At 44.3% G+C, this 25,036-nt stretch overlaps 1 protein-coding gene across 10 annotated transcripts in view; it reads right to left on the reverse strand.

Moving 5' to 3' along the window:
- The window catches only part of SRGAP2 (SLIT-ROBO Rho GTPase activating protein 2), a 163,915-nt gene that overhangs the window by 58,494 nt on the left and 80,385 nt on the right, over nt 1–25,036 (reverse strand). For all 10 annotated transcript variants that reach the window (XM_006024744.3, XM_025205513.1, XM_025205514.1 and 7 more), the window contains exons 3-4: nt 23,331–23,493; nt 4,669–4,731 (exon numbers count right to left, since the gene is read on the reverse strand). In XM_006024744.3, the coding sequence (XP_006024806.1) occupies nt 4,669–4,731; nt 23,331–23,493 (226 nt within the window). The remainder of the gene's footprint in view (nt 1–4,668; nt 4,732–23,330; nt 23,494–25,036) is intronic.

Here is a 25,036-nt window from a genome sequence, read left to right on the forward strand (position 1 = left end):
CGAGCAATCATTCTTTAAAAAAAAAAAACAACACTTTTTTTTAATCCCATTTTACTGGTACAGGCTGCACATACTCTTTTCTACCTCTATTGTCTACGAATAAATGAAACTTCAAAGAACAGGACACTGATTTCTATTTGGTCTACTTGAAATCAGAAGCGACTGTCATCCTCTACACACACCAAGACCGGTTAGGACACAGACATCTATCTGCAAGTTCCCATTCACCCAAATTCAGCACACATCACCATTTCCAGAAACATCGGAAAACAATGAGCGACCACTAATTAAATTTAAAACAATATCTTCAAAATGGTTGGATTTCTCTCTTTTCAGGTATATTCAGAAAAAGGGATGATGATTTTAAATGGTGGGGGGGAAGGCAGGGATGTGAGGAGAGAGGATGAACTTCAGGTCTCTTACAGGGATCAAACAGATACTCACACAGTACTAAAATGTCCAGGATGAATTTGCTTAGCGAAGGCTGACTCTAGGGGATTTTCAGTGATGACGGAAGTTATCTCGCAACACTCAATACTTGGTTCAATGACCTGTCAGAGCCTGGTGAACTGACCATGCCTATCTTGGTATGTAAGCTCCTCTAGGCAGTTACCTTATCATCTCAAGTGCTGTGTATACTTACAGTGCAATTTAAGCATCTTAGCTCTTGAAAGACAAGGTCTGGAGGTGGGTAGTATTTCTGCTATAGTGCCTCACTCCTATACATGATACAGCAAACAGAAACTCTTATGAAGTTGAGTTTGTGCCAGGAAACGAGGTCATTCCTATGGCAGACAAACCTGCTGACGTGAAGTCATTTCTCAGTGCAAACTCATTCTACTACCTTCAATAAAACCAACGACATCTAATAAATAAGTTATGCAGAGCAACGCTGGACATCTAACAGCCGTAATGACCCAGCCACGTGATCCCTGGAACAAAACAAAAACAAAAAAAAAAATCTGGATGAAATGCCTCCAGATACCATCGTACTGGTGCTTACTGGCCATTGCTTAGTGAGCTGTTAAACAATCTTCACCAGGGATAAGCTGGCTGATTTAGTAATGCTAAATGCTCCCAGGAGAAAAGTTAGGACAGGAGGTAAATCAAAAGCAAGGCTTGTACTTCAGTCTCCTGCATGGCAATACCATTAAGTCATCAGGCCAGTCTCAAGGCAAGACTGCCAAGCGTCAGCAGCTGGGATGCTGAGCGCTGTACTAAAAATTCCACTGTAATTGTTCCAGCAGCAAGAACACTGGTGCATGCTGAATCGGCTTTTCCCTTCCTGACCTCCACGGCTTTTTCAAAGACCAGGCCAAACATGTGGTTTTAATGCTCTAAAAGCTAAGCTCATTCCTTTTGGGTTTTGCTATTAGACATACTTTCAGAAGAGCACCCTCCCCACTGCAACACTAGCGGCAACACCACAGCTCCACCCAAAGGTCCGGTATGCTTTGACTTCAGCATCACCCCTGGAGCATCTTTTCCTGGGGAGGAAATCAGGAGTGAAGGAATGAATTTGTACGTCACAGCAGAACGACCCAGGTCATTAGGCAAAACTTCAAGGCATTTTGAGCATCAAAATGTTACCAGGGCTCATTTCTAAAATAGAAGCAATTCCCTAACAGTTGCTGAAAAGACAGATTTAATCAACAGTGAATTTATTCCATTCAGCTGCACGAAAGACAACCTCAGGCAGCGCACAAACTTTACGAACATGTTTCTTCCCCTTCCGCAGGCAATGCCTCTTCCTCAGAGCTGGTGCCGGATACACTGCAGAGCAGAGAGGACAGATGGTGGGCTGTCTCCCCAGCGCTGCCTCGTTTTTGATGAAATGCTGGATGAGCAAACACGCGCTGCAGTCTTTTCCATTATAATCGCATGCGTTCTTCTGTATCGGGTGCACTGCCTGTACTGGACCACATGCAACTGCTATGCCCATCTGTCTGACTGAAGCACAAGGTCACCTTTAAGGGCACAGCTACACGTGCATTAGCACGCTTTAGGTAATGCACAGTAAATCTAGTACCTCAATTGTAAGCTACTAGGAAAATGCACATTAGCCCATTTAATGTGCATTAACTAATGTGCTACTCGTCATAGCACTGAGCCAGTGAGAAAGGGTCAAGCTAGCAGGTCTGAACAGGAAGCGTACAGGTGTAAAAGAGAGAAACGAAAGGAGGAGCCTGCAGTGAGAGAGGAGAACAAAGTCCGGTATGGGAGAAAAATCTCTGATAGGCATATCCTACATTTTGAGGGGCCTTCCCCCACCCATTTAAATATTTTCCTACACCATTTATTGCTAATGTAATTGCTTAGCAGCAACCAGTATTTAAACGGAGATGCCATCATCAAGAGAGGTCCAAAGAAAGAGCTTTCCTTTGTGGAGCACTGCGACTTCCCAAGAGCACTGCATCTTCCGAAAGTCAGCACTGCTTAAAGAATTACTTGTTTTTATTTATTTCGAGGGGGGGACAGAAACGAGGCCTAGCACAGCCATATGCTAGTCTGCCACAGACTCCTGCAGGAGACCAGGTCCCCAGTTTGGACATACTTATTTTTGATTCCAAATTCACCGGTGCCAGTGTTGCAGAGGGGCGACCAGTTCTTCAACAGAATAATTTCCGAAGCTATTGCTGCATGTCGCTGGGGAAGCCCTACAGCCTTGCCTCCGATATCTTCCAGTGCATTTCACCAAATCCAGATCATTAAGTACAGATGAAAAAAAAAAAGGAGAGCAGTCAGCCAACTCTCCCCTCTCACGGAGAAGGGCAGCACAACATTCAGGTTCTAATTTTAATGGCAAGAGCACTGCCAGCAATGAAAAATTGGCTCAGGATGGCAGCTCATCGCTGGCTGCCAGTTGACCTGGGTGGCTGGATGTCCCAAGGCTGACCTTCGCCTTATAAGTTCTAGCCCTTACTTTGAAACTACCCCCAACTTTTTGGCTCTCTTCTCAACTGCTCTTTAACAATTAAATAGATAGTCCTATGCCACCACAAGAGACCATCCAATTTCTAGCTCTAGGAGCAGATAATTAGTGATCTCATGAGATAACTGATGGAGCACAACAACTTTTAGGCAAGGCTTGATTTTTACCCCTAGGCTAAAGATAGGGTTGACCTAGTTAACAGCACTGTAGGCTAGCACAAGTCCGTGTGTCAGGAGGGAGAGAGAGATTTTACAAGCCTGATTCCACATGATCGTGGATAGTAAAAGAAAAAAACCCTGCAAGAAACACTAACGCTGGCTGGAAGCGAGCTACAATGCTGGCAAGCCATGAAGCAGCTTAGCCACACGATTCTGCCAAAGCCTTTAACTTCAAAATCCCAGGTATACCAGGCAGAGGGCTCCCATAAGCGGATGCAATGGAAGACTAAACTCTGGGTGCTGCAAACCCACCCTGCTTCTTCAAGCAGTCCCTGGGGAAGAGGATGCCTGGTAAAGGAGGGGATCTGGATACAGCATTACTGAATGGGAAATGTAGCAGTGATAGCAGAGAGAATACCTTTGATGGGTAATTTTAAGCAGCTGTGGGAGTGTCTGTTGTGGTAAAGAAGGGGGATGTCCGTTTGTGGCCTTTGGAGCTCTGAATTATATTGCTTTTAAATTTTTGTACGGCAGCCAGAGAACTGGCTGAGGGCTGTAGAAACATGTGTTGCATGCAAAATTAGACCCCCTGTTCTCACAGGCCAGTTACCTGCTGCTCTTATTTTTAAGCTCTTCAAAACATGAGAAAAAGTGATATGGAAAAATCTCCAGCATTTTCTGGGCTGCGGGGAGCTGGGCACCACTTACTCCCAAAGCTATAATGCTTCGCATGAGGTCGACTGCAGGACCCAGGAATTCACAGCGTGTCCCTGGAACCGCTGTCTAACGATAACGTTTTTGCGATGCACGCTTTATTTTGTTTTCAGGAGAGGGTTCATTAAAAAAAAAAAAAACAGCCTGAAAAACTGTGTGGAAGCATCATGTTCCAAGCATCTCAACCAGAGAACAAAAACACATTTATAACAGATTGTTTGGCCTTTAGGGGACAGCAGACTGAGGCTCAGCTGAGCCTCTAGGCTTCAGGCCCAAGGGGGGTCTTGTCCTGAGCTCTGTCCGCAGCGGCACACTGAGTTGTGACCCTAACACTGCTTGGATACGTTCTGGAGCCTGAATCCCCTCCCTCCCGAGCCCTCTGTAGTAATCAGGATCTAGAAAACAAACCAAATCAAAACCTACATTAAATCAATATGCAGAGGAAAATGCATTGTACGTGGAAGCCTGCTCTGCTTCTACATGTGCTCCGTGCAATTGTGGAGGAAATGGGGCAGATTTAAATAGGTTTGTTTGCATCTGCATACTAGGGTGTCATGGCTGTAAGGTTTTACTTCAAAAGCAATCCAAAATGCATACCCCCACTTTCATACTTTCAGTAATCCCTGTGGAACAAGTTTTGGCAACCGTTTAGATAACAGAGATACAACCTGAGAAGAAAGATGGAGTGAAAAAATAGGAATTTATGGTACCGTATAGACTGGTGAACACAAGCTGCCTCAAATCACAGAGGGTGGAGACATTCATCAGTCCCAACACTTGGTCTCTGCTGCAGCAGCAGGCAGGGGGAAGCCAAATGCTTCTTCCTTCTGCCTGAAAAGCAGCCAAGAAGTGAGTGTGATTTACCGTGTACAGTTCATTCAGGACCTTCATCAAGTCTTCCTGGAGCTGCAGTCCAACTTCCTTACTCTGCAGCAAAAGAAGGAAAAAAAAAAGAAAGGGAAATGAAGGTTAATAGGGGAAGATGGGAGAGGGATGGAAGAAGCAAGCCTGCAACATGCTGCAAATAATCTAGACCCAATTAGCCAGCATCATTTAACCTGACAAATCTAATAACCGCTCGGGTCAGGCCCGCTTATGGCCAAATTACACAAACAGTATCAATAAAATGAAATGTTATGCACACAACCTGGCAAATGCTATGACATGGAAAAGAGGTGGGGAGGAGGGCAAGGGAGGGGGCTTTAATTGAACATCAGTCTTTCATCTTGGCAGAACTGGAAGCACTTACGCTGCCTGCTGTTGCTGGGAGCTTACAGAACAGCCAGAGGTGAATCAGGACAATTTGATGTGTAATAATACAGGAGTGGAGGCGATGCTGGGCAGAAGGGGCAGGGACATCATCATCAGCCACTTCCTGGAATACAGTTCTTTTCTCCTTCAAAAGGTCTTGCAGTACAACACCACCACTGTGCAAAGCATCCCCCTTTCGCCAAGGAGCAAACAATGACAGGCTTCTAAGGAAAGGGGGCACTTAATTACCGTTGTTGCACCGCAGGACTCCTAACCTGAGGATACAGAAACGCTGGCCTAACCAGCTTCACGCTATAACACCGTAAATTCAAACCTGGAACCTAACATACAGGATCAAGGATTCAGATATAAATAAGCATCGCTCCAGCACCTCCTACCCAAATTCCATCCCAAAGAGGGACAGGAGGGGAAAGGAAAGTTGCTGCCACTGTAAATAAGGCTTTGAAACCCAACATGTTAATTCCTCAAAAAACATACACATTTCTACACCTGGACTCCAAAGTGAAGATGGCTTTTTTGGAGAGAATTTGAGAGGAAAGCAAAGAACGGTGCCTGGGAGGTGAGCAGTCTTGCAGCAGAGCCCCAAGAGCCGTGCCCGGGGTGGCGTTCTTCATAGCATGTTCCTCTTCGTGCCTTTAGAGCTGGGGGCCAAGTCCCAAGAACGGGTAAGTCACTGCTCACGTGGACTGCGGTGGAAGAGTATATGCAGCCCAATAGCTGACGTGCCTATTTTTGAATGCGGTGGTAACGCCAAGATTTAAAAAAAAGGACTCCATGCCTACTTCTTTACAGTCACGCGCTCATCAGTCATATTGCCCAATTTCCACTTAAAATTATAAAGCCAGACATGGGATTTACCTCAGCAGACAAAGCTATCAGCTATTTTTAACTGCAAGAACTACCATACAGTTTTAACTGCATCAACACGCATCGCTCTCCAGCAAGGACCACTTGCAACTGTGAGCTGCCCAGGTCTACCCAAGGCAATGTGACTCATGAGCTTATTTCCTTTGCTAGGAAATATTAAGATAAGGAAAAATAAGGGCAACCAACACACAAATGTGAGTAGGTGTCAAGCTTGGTCACGGATGGAACTAGCCTGCAGCCAAGCGTCCGCCTTTAAAAAAGAAAAGCCGTTCTATTTATTTTAAATTTCTTGGCAGGTGAAGACAGCAGGCACGTCTGCTCTGCAACCAGGCAAGGCCGCCACGTAAAAAACTGCCGCGCTGGTAATACCTCGGCTCTAGCTGAACACAAAACAGGTAGCACAGATGGCACACGGGCATCTCCCTCTCTGGTACAGACCTCCAGACCGCCCGCCTCCTCACGTCTACGTCACTCGGAGATGATTGCCGAGGTACGCCGAGTCCTCTTGCAGTGCACGTGCTCATGTGCTGAGACTGCTCCCGAAGCTCTGCACTTTGAGCTTCGTTTCTGGCAGTGTTTGGCCCTCAAGCTGGTGCCGTGACTGCCATGGCAGTTTAATCACGAAATCTGCCTTTGGATGCATCAAAAAGCATAGGAAGACCGCTAACGATCGAGCCAAGTGCGTGCATGGACAAGCACCCACCCAGACAGCCCATCCTTGCCTTATGCACCTATCACCGAACATCACACTTCCATCCACTGGGCTTTTTGCTGGCCTAACAACTCCTTTCTCCTTAGCAGCAGTGTAAGTGCGCACGAGAAATCCCTGTGTTTGTTTTACAACTGCCTGTAATACTTGCATAAGCACACAGCTCCCATAGATCTCAGCTTGGGGTACTTGAAAGAGATTGGAACCAATAAAATTACAATTAAGCCCAGGCAGATGTTTCCTTTCTTGCTGCTGACAACGCCAAAGAAGAGATGTCTCAACTTTTATCCCTGTTTATTTGAACAGGCTGCTGAAGCGATTTTGACTTACTGCTTTAACCCCGGTTCCCTATGGAGTACATTATTGTGCTTGATAACCAATGTGAAATTCTATACTGTTTAAAATGTTAAAAAAAAAAAAAGAGAGAGAGAGAGGCCTTCAGAAACTCAAAGCCATGCTGACACAGAGGCTGTTAACAATCACAGCCTTGTGAAAGGCATCCAAGATTGCCATGCTTCCTACTGGAACTGTGACTTTCTGATCCACGGTGCCCTACACCGTGCCCCTCTTAAAAGCTATGTAATTAACCACTGTTCGCTCCAACGGATCACTTTATAAGCCATCTGCATTTCAAGGGGGAAGTCCCCTTCAATGAAAGCCTAACCTAAGGAAAAAGGACAATTATTTGCTCACATGAAACCTGATGAGGCCCCACTACGATAAAGCAACTAGTTCTTTGCAGCCGTCCCAAACACTCTGCTCCAAAGGAAAAAAAAAAGTGGGGGGGAGGACGGGGAGGACTAAGAGTCAAAGATTAAAACAGAGCCGTCTTTGTAAGTTATCAGACAAAAATGTATCTCTTTTCTTTAAGCATCATGGAAGAAAATGAGTCATCTAAATAGGACACTGAAGGGGGGAAAAATAAGCTGCTGAGGGTGGGTGTTTTGAAGATCTCTTCATAAATTGTTGCCCGAAAAAGAGGCCTGGATTCCACGTTCAACAGGAGTGCATGCCACCCAGCCACAGCTACTTCCAGGAGGGTTTCAATTCTCCAAGGGTGATCAACAATGATGTCCCTTTAGGTTGGGCATCCTTGCAAGCTGCAGCGGTGTCATTAAGGGGCCAGCATCCTTGCTCAGCTGTGCCACGCCAACTTGTCTTCAGAGCGGGTACCACCACCTATCTATCAGTAGTTAACAGTACAAGTCTCTGACATGCACGCACGTAGCACTCCCAGCACAATCCTTAACACTAACTCTCCCACCTATAATTTAATAGCTGGGTTTACTAAGAGACCTAGGAGAGAGAAGCACGGCTGCACCAAGTAGTTTACTAATTTGAATGCACTTCATTTTAAAGAGGGGGATGAGGGGAGCAATGCCTCAATCTCCCCACCCTGTCCGGTCCCAAAGCAGCCAGGCTCAATGGACATGAACTAGCCATTGGTGGGTTTTTTCTTTGCTTTTGTTTTTCTTTTTCTAATTAACAGGTGCAAACCCATCTAGTACAACATGCAGCAAGAAGTAATTTTATCCAGCTTGCAGATTTGATTCATTCACTCGGCGTTAAAGCAGCACCATTCACGTCTTGGCAGATAAGGCTGTATCAGCATTTTAAATACTGAATCCAATTTTCTACAGGGTTAAATTGCAGCTGCAGTTTGGCACACAAAAGCTGAAAGTCTAGGAGCAGTCACAGATTCACATACGTTCAGGGCTGGAAGGGGCCTCGTGAGATCATGGGTCCAGCCCCCCTGCTCTGGGCAGGAAAGACTGCTGAAGTCAAATAACCCCAGCAAGGTTAAAAAAAATGAGGAAAAAAAAAATCAGACACCAGTTTGGCCACAGTTAAACTGTGGACCAGGGGGGCGCAAACATAAAACTTACCTATTTTTTTTGTTTGGGTTTTGTTTTTGTTTTTAATACTGTGGCAGCTTCAAGGATAAGTGTGCAAAATGTGCATTCAAAAAAACCAAACTTGCTTACAAAAAAAAATTCTCCTCAAGTCTTTATTTCAATGCTCTAACACTACTTCAGCTTATCAGAGGAAACCAGTACTCCAGGCCAATGGATTAGGTACCAAAACTTGGAGGAGTTTTAGATATATGGACCCAAAACAAACAACAGATACGTGATGGCCAGTGGAACACTGCTGACCTTCTGTTATATGTTTAAGAATGGCATTAGTGTGAAAATCCCAGAGACATGCTGGGAAAAAGAAGCTGGATTAAGAGGCCTACTGCTACATCAAACTTCCCTCCTTGCTTAAACAATTGCTTTATTATTTTGTTCCATTTCTTCATTTTTACTTACGTAAACTTCCAAAAAGTTTGCAGTTTGATCCCTATGACCCAAACCGTGTCTTGGCATAGAACGGGCTGAAGTGAAAATAGTTTGCCTTACTCACTTGTGACCCTAATAAAAAAAATATTCTTAAACCAAAATAAGCAGAAACCTCTGAAACCTGAGTTCAGATAGTTTGAATTTTCATATATTCCAGGCTCTCACACCCCAAACCCCATCCCTGGGTGGCCAGATGCATTGGTAAAAAAAATAAAATAAATAAACTTCAGGCTGGAGCCAAGACAAAGAAGTATTCTACTTTTGCAGTTGACTTTAACATTTAAAGAAGCGGAGGGAGAAGAGGGGGAAAGAATCAATGGTTCCCAATCTCCGAGGAATGTTGCAATAATATTCTCTGCATTCTTTCCACCATCCGGCAGAGGAGAAAGCCAAAGATGCTGCTGATCCCTGAAGTCATGCAGTCCCCACGATTTTGTGGCTGCCCTTTTCTTAATATTAAGGATGATTAATAAAACCAAAAGGCTGGTTCTGCTTTTAATGCTCCGGGCACTGAACTTTTCACATAGAAAGAGTTGTTCAGCAGCATGCTTTGTTGTTCAGCAGCGTATGTTGTTCAAACTGCCTCAACTGGCCCAACCATCTTCCTTTCACCCAATTCTTTGCATGCCAGTTGTCTGCTTCTGGCCTAAGACTGCTCATTCAAAGGACACACTGTTGGAACAGCAACTGTTTAGGATGAGATGAACACCACTAAGACACTAAAGGTGCAAATTCTGGATGAAGAAGCGTAAAGAATCGGAAGATGTTAACTCAAAAGGTGCAACAAGATCTTTTGCGGTTGTAAAGGAGTCTGCTCCCTGGACCAGGAAAAATATCCATCGCACCATTGGATTGAAGGTAAGAAAAAAAAAAAAATCGGTGTTGTGAAAACAAGAACCGTTTCAGGAGCTTTCAAACCAGCTAAGTCAAACTAATGCTCATCCCAATACAGTTTTCGCTGGGTGAAGATGAAGGGACTGGAATCGAACGAGCTGACCTAAAAGCTGGGTGAACTAGTAAGATGTACACCCTGCAGGAAGTAGAGCAGTCAGCAAGGAAAAGACCAAAGGAAATTCCTCAGGCGTTGGCAAAAATTGTCAGTTGAGCACTTGAAAAATAAGGACCTGAAGCAAAAAGACGGAGAGCTGTAGTATCTAGGAGCTGGACAGCTAAAGGTATCTCCATATCAGAGGCTATTGCTCCTAAGCCCCCGATAGGGAGGGAAAATATCGCGAGACCCTTAACTTATTCAAGGAACCTTTGGAAGACAGCACGGGGATGCACGGAAAAAAAGACAATACGGAGGAGAAAACATTTCTCAGTCAGTGGCTAGCATCTTCAGGCCTCACCTTTAACAGGCAGAGACCAGGTCTAGATATGGATGAGACTGCCAAGAGATTTGAGAGAGCAAACTAGCAATTTGGTAACGAATGTTTTTCCTTCCCAGGAGCAAAGCGTTGCCCCAAAATAACATGCTACTGGATGTGCTTTCAGAGGAGACGTAGGTCAGATCACTCATGAGTATTAACAGATCCCCTGGCACTTTTCACAGAAAGAGAGGCAGTTGTCCAATTTTCAATCTGGGTTATTAGAAGGAGAGCAGGGAGGCAGAACGATTTCTACTTGGCTGGCTCTTCACTTCCTATGTGTAGTTAAACAGCTGTTATTTTCCTCCCCAGAGCTGGCTCCTTCTCAATGGTGGGTGATGCATTTCTCAGCCTTTGGGGTACCTCAGAAACCTTTGGGAGAAGAGGCTGCATACACGCATCCAGTATCAACATCCAGTTAAAACAACAGAGAAAATGTCTCTGACTGCTAAGCCTAAAACTGTGTGTGGAGGGACAACGTCTTTGACAAGCTGAATATCGACACAGCGGGTAGAAACATATCCGACTTTTTGCAAACGGGCCCGTCTGCCCCAACAAAAGTGATGTCACACAAGGAGTCCAACTGTCTAGAGCTTGGATCATATATTTAATGCCATGCTGGAAAGACCAAGAAGCTGAGGAAACAAGGAACCAAGTATCAGGTTCACAGGAGAAAAAGGGATGCCTACAGCAGAAAGAACATCACAAGAACACCCCTGTGATACTGTGCAACAGCCTCGGAGCCAGCAAGCTGAAAATCTGCACTTACACCCCTAAGAACCAGAAGGACCTAGATGTGCATGGGTCGAACACACCAGTGACCACAAAACAGGGCATGGGACAGAAGGCAACAATTTGAGACTAGCTCCACACTTCCTTTATCCAGATGCCTGGAGTCTAAGAAGGCTGAATTTGGCACAGCACAGGAAACGCTGCATTAAAAACAACGCAGGTTAAACTTTGCGCAGCTATAATGCCTGCAGCAAAAGCACGTGTTCGTGACACCCTCTAACCGTCTTAAAGTCAGGGAGCATCTGCATTTTTCCATACCCAAGTTCTCAATGCAAAAGAAACACTGAGTTGCGTTGTCTTGACCCGGGAGGTCAGCCTGCGCAACGAAATTCATTGACATTCTTCCTGGAAGATGCCATTATCTGAACAGCGCGCCGAATCCTCAGCGGGCTGGGGCAGTGGCAAGAAGGGATGCCAAATACAATGGCTGTTGCTGCAAAGACACGCCTGGCTGAAGAGGAGCGGAGGGAAAAAAAAAATGCCACTCCCACTCTTTGTATTAGGAACATGATAACTGTGGCAATCCGACTATCAGCCAGCCTTCTTTAATTTGCAAAATCAGGTTTTGCATTTGAAGCTGTCTGCGTCTCAAAGCCCCTTTTCAGCCCAGGACAAGAAAACTAAGAGCTGCCACAAGTGCGCTCGCATACACTCCCTCTTTTGTTACGAGGAGCTGTGTTTGAAGCATGTGCAGAGCAGTAGGTCGCTGCCACACTTAACTGGAACATTAATTCTCAGAGTGCTGCGCCAGCTTCTCAACGCGCTCTTTGTTCCATCCCCCACCCCCGGCCCCCATCTAATTTAATCAAGACATTTTCGGGATCTATGGCAGCGCTTACTTGGCTGTTCCGCATTCCACTGAACATTACGACCTCAGCTTCCAAAAATTTAGGGCAGTAATAAATAGGAGAGTTAAGGAATGCTGTCAGTATTTTATGTTCCAAATATCACATACCTTCCGAACACGGCTACAACCTGGCAGGAAGACGGTCTGCATTCAAAATAACCACACCACAAAGTCCACTATGCGCTGTTGCTATCACATTTATGTGGGGGGTGCTCTGATACCATCATGATGGGCAGATACATCAAACACTAAGATAAATAGCAATGCTCTGGTTTTTGAGTGCCCCTGAAATCAGTGATGAAGTGGAGGGGAAAACCCATGCCTACTATCACAGCAACTTCTTATTTCATAGAGCTCAGGGTTGGAAGGGACCTATTAGATCATCGAGTCCGACCCCCTGCCCTGGGCAGGAATTAAGGAAGAATTGCATTCTTCTTTCAATTACAAAACTGTCATTCTCAAAGTGAAAATAGACAATAGAAACTCAAATGTTTAATCTTCTATGCTTCAGGGATGTATTTGGTAGCTGTGTTGGTCTGAGACAAAAAGAAGGGCATTTGAGCCCAAAAGCTTGCAGAAAAAGAGATTTTTTTTTTTTTGTCATTTCCTAGTTGATCTAATAAAAGGTGTTATTTCTGAACCAAGAGTTCTAGATTTTTGCACTCTTCTATGCAATATTAAAAAAAAAAAGAAAGAAAACCAAAACCTAAAGCAATCCATAGCTTTTCCCCCCCAATTATAGCTACATCTTTAACCCTAAAAAAAGGAGTGTGCACATGTCTGTACATATACGTGCATATATAATAATTCAATATTATATACAGGATGAACAACCCAGCTTCCATCAAATGGAATTTACACACACACACACAAGCTGGGCTGTTCAGCTGGGTAACTATATCCAAAGTCCAATCAGTTTTTCTGTAGAAAACAAGTTGCCATCATAACCAATTAGTAAGTATTTCTCACTTATATAGTCCCCAGTTCATTAAGGTTCCAAAAACTTTTTGTATGCGAGGGGTCTCTGTTGCTCAGATTTATTTTTAGGACAGGCTGTAGGTCTCTCTTGCACTCATACAAACTTGTATGTAAATGTTTCACGTCACTATTGATCACCCTTTTTAATGTGTGTTTAACAGGTTTACTCATTCTTACACAACCTTGAAGAACCAGCTATCCCTACAGTGTCTTCTGTTGTTTCTGTGTTAATTCCCCCCCAGCATCTCAGCTTAGTGACAAGAGATCACCTATAAAAACATGCGCTACCCAGTGGATGTCATGCATCTCCAACAAAAATAATCAATCCAAGAGCGTATATTTGTTAGAGCGGTCCAAAACGTGGCTTATTCATGCAGAAGTTTGTTACTTATGTAGGGAGTCATTCTCCCTACCAATCTTCATAGCGGATACTACATTTTTCATTTAGCTGATATGTTAAAATTAAAAATTTTCTATGTAAATACAAGGCTGTAAAAAAACAAAACAAAAACCCAACACTATCCATACATTACAGTAATACCGTACTACCACCTGCACTCTCTGGCTCATCTGTCTGGCTTACAAAGAGCTCCCTATTTTTGCTGTCTTAAGCACTGATGCTGTCAAATATCAGGCTTCACATTCCCAACCCCCAACAAATCAAACAATTTTATGGCTGAGAGCACTCGCTCTTATTGTGAAGCCAGCTACACAGTCTCACCTATTAACTGAGCGAGATGTGAAAAGGTTTTCAAGAGGTGGCAAGCCCTACCAGCTGGCAGTGAAGTCCCATGAAATATTGGAAGTAATGTCCTGTAATAGCATGCGCACAAGTGTGATGCATCATATGGCGGCTCCATGCTACCTACTCTCCCCGATGTCCTCTCTCAAATTTGCCATGAGAAATTTCTCTTGACATAGCCGACTAAAGGGATCACAATTAGATGAGCGACCTAAGAGTTTAAGAGATACTGTCACCCAGACCCTTGCTGACCTGAATCCAAGCTGAAGCACTAAAGACTGGATAAAGAGAGGCATATGCTACAAAAAGGGGCAACAAGCCGCACAAATGTACGTGAAGAGAAAGGGAATTTGATAAGACAAGATATTTCCCGCGCTGAAGAGAGCCAACTGCATGCAGCATGTTGGTTGCCCACTCCATAGACAGAAATGATGCTTTCAGCCAGCAGCAGAGCTAGCAGAAGCATTTCAGTTATAGCCTTGAGCTATGCTGTGCGTCACCTGGGGCAATGGGCTCTGATCATGTCATTAGATGTGACCCGATACGGAGCACTAACGGCATGTCAGAAGTCATCCGCTCCGATTGAAAAACAATTTTATATCTCCTAGCACAGCAGTGGGTAAATAGTGCTGGCCCTGATAAAACTACACGTGCAAATAATTTCCAGCAATTCTTCCCCTGCACAGAACTTGCTCTTTAAAAATAAGTAGCACAGAAGAACGGGAGTTGGTTAACTACAGCAGCAAGAAATTGGACCATTCAGGAACTGAAGTCATTTCACAATAGACCTAAGCCCATCAAAAATTGAGGAAAGGGTCAAAAAAATTCAACATTTGCATATTTCTTCTTCAGAAATCATTTGCCCAGTTATAAGCTGCTAGTAGATGCTGTACAGCAAGATGTTCTTCTACTGGTCGGGTTCCCCCCCACTTTTATTTTTATATATATATATATATATATATATATATATGGATGGTGGAACTGTCACAAATATAACTGTTACAAATATATATATATTCCAGTATCACCCACAGCCTGCCAAATGCACTGCAGTTTTAATGTAGGTCCTATCTTAGGCAAGAGAGCCCCTTAAAAGAACTAATGCAGTCATACTGCTTCATTGATTATCATAGGATTTCTAAAGATCTTAATTTCAAAGCAACTGCAGTGCATGCTTGCACAGTACCTGAACAGACCACCTTCCATAACCAAACCACAGCGGTACTACACAGAAAGTGTTCTTGGGAACTAAATTACAGCACTGTTTTTGCCATTAAATGCCTCGTTTTTAAATATGGGCACACAATGTAACTGCACGTTGCTACATTAGAAATGCTGCATTCTTGAAACATGATGTGAATGGCATCTGACAGCCAGCTAGCCAGGGGTGGCTTCCCTACCTGCCCCTGGGTGGTTGTCCAGTAAAAAAACTAAACCAATCAAAGATTATAGGCGAGTCCCACATACATCTAAAGTGAGCCGCCTGCTTAATGGCCAGCTAAAATAGCCATCAACAGAGCCATTGGAAGGTTCATTAAAATTTGTGGTGAGCATGGAAGTCCATTTTAAAAATTTTAAAGCAGAGGAGAGGTCTCTCCAATGCAGGATCAATAGTACTAGACAAAGGTACAGAACAGCGACAGGGCAGCAAGCTGCACAAGTCCTGAAAATGTTCTTTTCAGGGAAATGGTCCTGAGAATCTGGCAGTAAGTGCTACTACTACCTGGTGCTTATTCACCCCAGTAGTACTAGAATAATGATCCATAACAGTGTTTCTCAACCTTTTAAGTAGCAAGTACCCCCTAACTTCTGAAAATTTTAGTAAGTACCCCAACATTCAATTTTCCAGGGAATTTTATATTTACAGACTAATGCGTGCCATATGTTGGGAGAAGGGCTGTGTATGTAAGGCTGTGATATAACAGATGTCTGATCTGGTGTGGGCAGGGTTGTCACCTTTTATACCAGGGGTGCACAACTCGAGTACGTACCTGGGCTAGAGGGGATGTCGGCCAAAGCTAGGAGGGTTGAACAGCAAATTATTGCTGGGGAATAATTTTTTTTAATTGCACCAATTTTTTTGCCATAGTTTTGAGAGGAAAAGACGGTGAGAGAGAGAGAGAGAGGAAAAGAGGGCAAACGAGTGCTGGGGTACCCGCATACCTCCTGCCTGTGTCTCACATATCCCCAGGGGTACACGTACCACAGGTTGAGAAACTATGATCCGCAAGATGACAATATAAGTCGTCATTATTTGGGCTGCTGTAGTATATCAGAGGCCCTGCAACCCACTGTACTAAGTACCAAACACAGAGCAAAAAGATGGTCCCAACCCGAAAGCACTTACAACATATATGGTAGAGTTGCACACAGAGCCCCAGGAAACAACAAGGCAACTTTAGCCCGTACGATAATCCACTTCAGCCTGTATAATATGACAGAGAGTGGTGTCACCCCAATATCCTAAAGGCTGAGAATTTTTTTTGAAGTCATCACGGCCAATGCATTTCCAGAAGAGATTGGAAGGAGGAAGTCGAGTTTGCATGGCAATGTTTATGGGTGCCTCCCAAGAATGTGGTGCAACGCAGGAAAAAAACGAACAAGAAAGCATTGGCTGGCAAGTTGGCAATGAAGGCTGGCATCAATGACCAGCTGGAGCCAGGACTCTTCATCTGGATTATATACAAGGGGATTATGGGCAGTACGGAGAGTCTGTGAAGGGCCTTGAAAATGAAGCTTATGGTTTAGGCAAGTACCACTACCAGAGTGATTTACACTTTCACTCTATGGTATTGTATTATTATTCTGAAAAGGTAATTCGGCCCCTGGATGAGCATCAGGACATAAGATCATGGAAAGAGGCAGATACCTTACCCTGCAAGTCTCGCATGACGTAAGTGGGCGCTATAGCAGACTGCCTCGATTAACTCTGCTTCCTCACCAAGAAACATTCCCAACATCTCCAGCATTTTGTTTCCATCTCAGCTAACAACACACCTGATAATCCCAGTGCAGTGCTCAGCAAATCGTGGCACCAAAACTCTTGCTACAGAAATCCTGTCGGCTGCAAGAGGAAACTTGCTTATTCAGAAACCAGACGAACAGCAAGACTTCAGTACGCTACATCAAATAATACTTCCCTTAAACTCAAAACATACAAGTTCGGTTTGGCTCCTAGGGAAATCCCCTCAAAACAGGCAACAGAGAAAGAGTGACTAAAAGATGCCAAATTAAAAAAAAGGCTCTTCTCAAAGGGGACACGTGTCAATAATGTCAAGGGATCCCACGAAAGAGATATCTGAAGGGGAGAGAAAATGATCATCGGGCTAGAAATGAAGGTAGCCCCATGCAAAGATATTAAGAGTCCATGTTAAAACCCAGGGTTGACAGGGGGATAAAGGGAATGATGAAGGGGAAAATAGGAAATCAAGGGAGCTAGCTCAAACAGAAGAGGGTAAAAAAAAATGTTAAAGGGCTGTGCTCAACAAGGATATGTAGGAAGAAATCAAAGATGTGCTGCCTACAAAGGTAGACAGAGCAATCAAAAGACTCCTGCACAAGAATGGAAGCTGACTTCAAAGCCGACGCTCTCCCAAGACAGGCAGGGAGAGGATCAGGATGGGAACGCTGGCCTGCATTGAGGCTTTTCTGCCAGAACCGCACGGTAGCTGAACGCAGGGCTGTATCATTAATTATTGGACAAATAGAAACATATTAAACCCATCCCTAGGGGCAGTCATTTGCTGCGATTACGACCAGATACAATCTGGAATTTGCACTTGATTCTGTTTATTCAGAGGCACCGGCGAGCAAGCCCGCTGGTGATCCACTACTCCTCTTCGAACAACCGAACGGGAGCCTGATGCTGCCGCCCTTACTGGGATGAAGGGCACTAAACTGGCAGAGCGGAGGCTGCAGAATCAATCCTTTGCCATCCTCATTTTTCCCCGAGAGCATAAAATAAACCCGGCCTACATTTCTCTGTTTGGACTCTCCTTTGCCACAACATGAAATTAAAGATAAACGGGCACAGGAGGAAGGGGGGCTGCTGGCTAACGGATGCTTTCCAAACACATTGCCTTCTTCTGCTTTAAGTGACCACTTCCATTTACATGATATCATTAAAAGTAATCGATCAACCCAGTGTTTATCACTACTTGCATCTGTTTCTTCACCAGACCCGAGGAAGGGAATTTTGTGCCCAAAAGCTAGTCCAACATCTCCTTCCAATGACTGGGTTGGTCCAGTAAAAGCTATTACCAAAGAAATCTTGTTCTTTGGACCATCATGGTACAGTAGCACTGCAAAACTACTCAAAAGCACATACCAAAGAACCAAAAAATTAGGCAGTTATTTCTCCATGCACATATACAACAGCACAACTAACCCACTCAACAGAGTATATCCTTAAAAGCAGGGTAGACCCTGCTTTTAAGGATATAATCCTCCTTAAAAACTTCGCAGATGGTTGTCTGCCCTTAGGGAATATTTCTGTGCCAAGTATAAAATAAAGAAAAACACCAGAAGCAGCAAACCCCCCCCACATTTATGCCCTTTTCCAACCACTTGTCAGGACATTAGCCCAACACTGAAATGTTTTTTCCATCAGACTTTTATTGGTCCCCCTCCAACATGGACCTTTCATGGCCTCTCTGCCCATGGCTACTTACCCCACCTTTCCCCAGCTCTGCTCTTTCCTCCGACATGCTCCTCCTGCCTTGGGAAAAGATTAGCACCCAAATACTGGCAGGTGCTAGCGCTAGTTGATCTAGAGGCCCAACGCTTGAGCGTGGAAAGGTAAAGAGAGGAGCACTTTTTAGTGTCTCCTCATTTTGCTGAAGCAGTCCACATAGACAGGTCCATGGTAAACTACGACGAGCTCTTAGTTAGAAGAGCTCAACTTTTCATAGCTAAAGGAATTTTGCCTCCCTTGGTTTTTGCATCATTTCCTTTCTTTGCTCCTGGCTAGATGCATTTGCTTCCCAACAGGGTCCGGGACCACCCTCGCTGCGAACAGACACGACACCTTGGCACTCGGTGTTTAAACTTTCTATAGGGAGCCCCAGCAAGGCAGTAAACAGGACAGAGAGCCAGTGAGAAACACTAGCAATACATTGTACGTCTGACACCACTCGAATGTTGGCTTTGGCAGCCAACCCAACTCCCCTTATCAGCAAAGGTACCTTTGAAGTGGCTGGCAAGCTTCCATCTACTACTCAAACAAATAAGGCCCTTCACATCATATAACAGCCCTGAAAAGGGATCTCTTCATCATAAGACACTGACAGAAAAACTTAATTAGATAAGGCCAGACTGCGCAGTGCTCCTATGACACACAGCAAAGCCCAACACTGCAGGCTGAAAGCAGCAGCTGTCTGAAACCCTACGTGCAACTCGAGCATAATCACTACTGGAATTTCAGAAGTTAATTGATGTTAAAGAAAAACATGCCAGTGCTTGACGGTTTGCAACGCTGCACCCTTCTTCTAACACCTTCCCTCCGTAACAAAGGGGCTTGGAGCGCAACACAGAAGAATTGGTCGTGGCCTAAAGGGTTTCTGCCGAACGGCTGTGTTACCTACTTCCAGCAGCTGGACACTTGAAGTCCACGTTTCCTAAAATGTTCCAGCTGCTCTTTCAGTCAACGGCTCCGTAGCAAGACTAGGTCCTTTCGCGCCGGGTCTGCTTCTGCTCCAGGGTTCACAGACCGCAGCTGTGACAAAGTTCCTCCTCCCATGTCTCGGTTTCTTTCCAACACAGACCTCATCGCAGCCATTCAGCCCTCTGTAGCCCTAAGGCTAGATTAGCGCAGCGTGCTCTACACTTCAAAAGGGCTCGGTGCTTCAGCCAGCGCAGAACGCAGAGGCTTGTGCCTCCGCGGAGGGGAGGCATCCTAAATTGATCGTGTCTGCGCTTGAGGCCCTCCACTGTTTGACAGTTTGTACAGTACACGGTGCTGGTTATAAAGCCCTAAATTATACATAGTGCCCAAGTCCTGACTTCAACCTCCATCAGAAGTTCAAGGCACAGGCTTCTGTTTCCACCACCTTAAAGGGCACCTGGAGCACTTCCTTCGGCACACTCCTGGGCCTAAAAGTTTCTCCACAGATAGCCAGAGTCCAAAAAAATGCTATAGTTTAAAAAACAAAAAACTTACTCTCTCATTAAGCACTAAGAAAAATGTTAGGACATTTTCCAGAGGAAAGCGGGGGAAAAAAATGAATTTTCACAACCTCAAGATACAGAGGCAAGCTGAAAACATTTCTACAAGTAGCAGCAAGAATTTTCCCATGAGACTGCATTAAATGATACGTACAGTTTAGCTCAGATTGGAAGTGTACATCCACGCACGCATACAGACAGTGGATGTCTGGAGGTAGAAACGAACTTGCTTTGCAGGGCTTCCTAACGAGCCGCTCCTCATTGCGTCTGAGCGGTAAACTCGTCGTTCCTGCTTACGTCCCAGGCTTACTGCGTTACTCTGTCCCAGGCCTGGAGAAAAGGACAGCCACCTCCTAATGGAGAGGGTGTAGTAGCGTTGTCCCGAAGGCCACAATTTCTAACCGGTACACTTAAAATTGCATTAACATTTTTTAAAAATTGAACACCCGTAGGCCAAAACACTTTCACTAAATGACTTCACCAAGCAAACCTCAAGACACTGTCAAGGTAGCTTCATCCATCATGCAGCTCCTCAAGAAAAAACCCCCCCAAGAAACCCAGACTTGTTTCAAAACTGCTCAAAGGAGACTGGCTTTCAGAGCTGTCACATTCCCCTGTGGTAACCACTACTCCCAGCACCTTAAAGTGGAAAAAGCTACCTCCACTCAAGCATCAGATGATAAAAAAAAGACAATCTGTTCACATCAATCAATGCAGTGCACGTATAACCCGTGGAAGGGTTCAGACCGTGTTGCACTTAAAAGTGTTTCTGAGAACCACAACTGCATTCAAGTCCTTGCTTCCCTTTCCAAAGCCCAGGAAATAGAAGCAAAATGAGCTGGAAGAACAAACTATGGAGGTCAGAAAGGTCTCCTGGCTCCAGCTATGACCTGCCAAATTTCACTTGAGTGCCTCCATTTCCCTACCAATCTAAAAACCAGGCTGCCTCTTGCCTCCGCTGCACACAGCCGTTCGAATCGTTCGTTCAGCACTTCATATCCGAGAAGGGCTCGATACGCATTCGGTGCGACTGGTTACAGAAATGCTGCATCTTTAAATGAGTGTGCAGCTGAACTCCACGATTCTGTGCTTAGCTGTTGAGCAGCTAAACCTTTTACAGCTTACATGAAAAAATCTGTTCTTCAAGTACTTTTATTTCTAGGCCTTACCGGTAATTTTTGTACCATTTATACTTGTCAGCTTGACTGTGGCTCAGGAAGTAGAGACATTCCAATTAAGAGGCTCCGAGTTCAGTGCCATCTCTCCCAGCTGGCACTTACCATCTTGCAGAGGAAAAAGGTTCCCGAGACGCAAGTTTTCCTCCTAGCAACTCAGCATCAGCCCAAGGGGTTTCATCACATACCTGCCCTGGCACTCAGCCAGCTTGGCAAGCTGGGTGGACTCAGTAACGAGACAAACTACTTGATTTTTGACAGGGGACTCCTCCCTACACACATCTATGAGAAGCTATTCAGTCTGGGAGAAACGAATCAGAGTTTCAAAACAACGGCAATTCCCGCTGATCAAGCTGAAATAAAATCGGATAAGATCAAGCTCATTTCAAGGAGGAGGGGAGTGAAAGTGAGAACATTAATTTCCAGCCAAACCAGAAAGTTTATCAGCTCCATGAGCTTCCTCAGTCAGGCATTTTCCCAGCCACCCTGCTCCCCGCACAACCCAGAGGGCAGAGATTACTTATCCTCTGGAAGGATTAAGGGAATTGAAAGAGTGGCTGCTATTCAATAAGCCCATGTAAGTACCGAATAAATGGTAACTTAATTACTGAAAAGTTTTAAAATGTCAGAAAAAGGTCTTGCTGTGATATTACCCCCAAGAATAAAGATCCCGCCTCTACTCAGAAAGCCCCCAACACGTATAAAGGACTTTAAAAGGTCAGCAAGGACAGAAGACCAATTCTGTACATTTCTGTACAATTCTATACATGGTCATTCATGTACACCATTCATATACTTAAATTTTCTGCGTAGTATTACTTGCTCCCCCCACGTTGCTGCAATTCCATTAACGCTCAGGAGATGCGCACAGACCAAAAGGGGACCCAATGCTACACACGCTCTCATTCGTCTCCACTCGATCACATTGGACAATCTGCTGCCACCATCCTCAGAAAGCTGCTATAAAAAGAGACCAATGAAAACTGTGTTTCCCAACCATTAGGGCACAAGATTTCTATCTCCTTCAAGTGCATTTCTTAACACAAAATGATATGTATAACAGCGAGCCCTGCTCATTTTAGAGTAGTTAGTCTGCATCTTAGTGCCTTGCATGGAGCCTCTTCATCACTTAAAAACAGGGTATGGATGCTTAGAGTATCTGTACACTTTCTCTCAAGACATTTCAAGCAGCTGTCAAGACCACAGCGAGAAGCTGATGAGGCCTCCAATTACTGTCAAGATTTCACCCAAAGAGATTTTAATTTTAAAGTCACAAACACAATACCCGTGACAATGATTTTAGCACAACTGAAACTGAGACCACAGACAGCAAGTGGCAAACGTGAAAACCAAAAGAATGGTCAAAGCTGCCCTCAGCCATATCTTATAGGTGTCGTGCTACTGTGTAGGATGAGTGCCTGGGCAGTTAGATAGTCATCAGAAACCTTGCAACCGTTTCTCTTGACATTATTACAATGGGGAAAAAAAACCTCTCTCCAGAATTGAGACAACCAAGAGACGGACAATGTTTTAAAACTTGAAATGGCTTTAACGTTAGCCACCAGATGGTGCAACCATCAAGAAATCTCAAAAGAGACTAATTCATTATTGTCTAATAGAGCTGTTTTTCCAAAGCTTCTACATCAGGTTTCATCAACTGGAAAACTATAAATCCTTAATAAATATAAACCACTTCAGACCCCTGCCCAAACCAATGTCCTGAAAATAGGCTCTTCCAAAAGGCTCTTTTACATTTTTTCTTCTTTGGTTTTCAGAGGAACATTCAGACACGCAATTTAAGAAATTAGTTTCCTTCTTTATTTGACAAGATGGAAAACCAACATGGGTTTCTTACTAGAAATCTCAGGGGTTTGCGACTGGATGGCTGTTTTTAAGTAAAGTAGTTCTCGGACAGTTATTTTTGGGGATTGAAGAAAAAGGTCTAAACCTTTCGTTTGGAAAACCACGCACCTTAAAATAAGGGAGGCACAGTTTTTATAAATAGGTAAACTAGAGAGAGCCAATCCCCATCTAGGATTTATGAATCTCAGATTATTTCCAGGAGAATCCTTAAGCCACCAAATCAAGAGAGCGTAAATACCCAAAGGTTTAAAAGGCAAGCAAATTATAGCTGGCTGTGATGAAAAGGGATGTGTTAGCAGAAGACAGTGTGCTAAGTCAAGCTGGCAGTGAGTCACAGCAGATGAGACACCTGAGGTTTTACTCTTCTGGAGGGCCAAGCAAACGATGCATTAACTGTAGTGCTCGGTTACCTTCTTGAAGAGTCGTCCAGAGTCTTCGCTGACCTGGACAAACCGAGGGATGATGTTGTTCAGGTAGATGTCGCTCAGGGTGGTGTGATCCCTGCTCTCTCGCTTCACCTGGTTTAAGAGGAGATTCCAGCAGTTGACCGGCGAGAGGACGTTCTGATCCTTCCTACAGACAAGGCAAGAAGGAAAGAGGGAGACCAGACTTTAGGTAAAGCAGACTGAAATGATTAGTTGAATATGTTCTGCAGACACGGCACTAGAAGAACAGCCTGCACGTACCCCTACGAATCCTTTCCCTTCTAAACTTTGTGCGCGCTGCTGCCTGTGAAAATGCAAGACTGATAGTCGCTGCTACAGCACTGTGAAAGCCTTGCCCACAGACAGACGATTCTTATCTACAGTAATCAGTAAACCTCCAATTACTTTGGTGCCCACAACAATGACAGCACAATATTACCACTCTCCGCTGGATGGGGAAGGTTAAAGTCACTGCTAGCTCTGAGCCTGCTTCTAACGAGACTAGGGATGTTCCTGGACCCATGCCTAGGTGCCCGTTTTAGGCCGTCCTTATGCAGTTATTCTGTTCTATGCTGGATCTCATACCATGCTCACCACCCTAATATGAGAGTGTGTTATAGCAGCGCATTAAGCAACGTAACCGAGATTCCTCACCCCTATCAGTCCAAAGCATCGCTGCTCCACTGTGGTCAGGCAACCTACATTAAAGCACTATTAGCTACATTCATCTTTATTTTGTTCACTAACTGGAATTGCCTCTGGAGGAACGGAGTTGAAATACAAACATTTCTACAATACAATGACATCTGTGCGAGAGTTAATTATCCAGTCAATACAAATTATTCCCTACTGAGGAGACACCAAGGGATTATGCCCATCCCACCCTTATTCAGGAATCCAGGACTTCCCCAGACATCATCCTCACTGGGTCAAGCTGTGGGGAAGAAATGAAGCATTACCACATTTTGCATGTTTTACTGTTATTCTGAGATATATCACATGATGCTTCTTTGACCATGTCCCTTGTTCCCCAATATCTCCCAAAGTAGCCTCATATATTTGTACTTACCAGACATATAGTACGGTATGTATGAATTTCAGCATATATCTATTTTGAAGGTTGTATGACTTTTTGGAAGCTGAAATGTTAGTGAAGTTCCCCTAATATCCCTCCCCCCTATTCTATCTTCTTCAAACACTGAAGATCTGCTCAAAGGCAAGAAGATACAAAAAATAAAACAAAAATAAAGAAATAAATACATGCTCAGCCACAACCCTAAAATCCCCGAATCATTTTTCTGAGCTCATCCCTCCCAGTGGGTGTTTGGCTGGGTCAGTCATTTTTATTTTAAAACTAGTCAAGTGAAGGAATGAGTTTTGTTTCCATTTTGGCTCAAAGGGTGTCATGTAAATTCAATCCTTATATGCATTTTAAAAGACGCTCCTTAATTAATACTCAACAAAGGCTGTGTCAAGGGCATGATATTATCCTGATTCACCCCCAGTTAGATCAGCTTGGTTACATGCAGTATTTAGATGCAAGAAAATGACCTAAAGGTTTTTAAGTGACTCAGCGGTAAGCTCTTTCTTTGGCTGGTACAGCACCAAGCTCTACAGACATCTGGTACGTAACTAGTTCTCAAGGGATTAAGATAAAACAAGTGATTAATAGTCTAAAAGACTGCAATTAT

Source organism: Alligator sinensis, unplaced genomic scaffold (assembly GCF_000455745.1).
Source record: "Alligator sinensis unplaced genomic scaffold, ASM45574v1 scaffold1322_1, whole genome shotgun sequence".
In the NCBI taxonomy this organism is placed as follows: domain Eukaryota; kingdom Metazoa; phylum Chordata; order Crocodylia; family Alligatoridae; genus Alligator; species Alligator sinensis.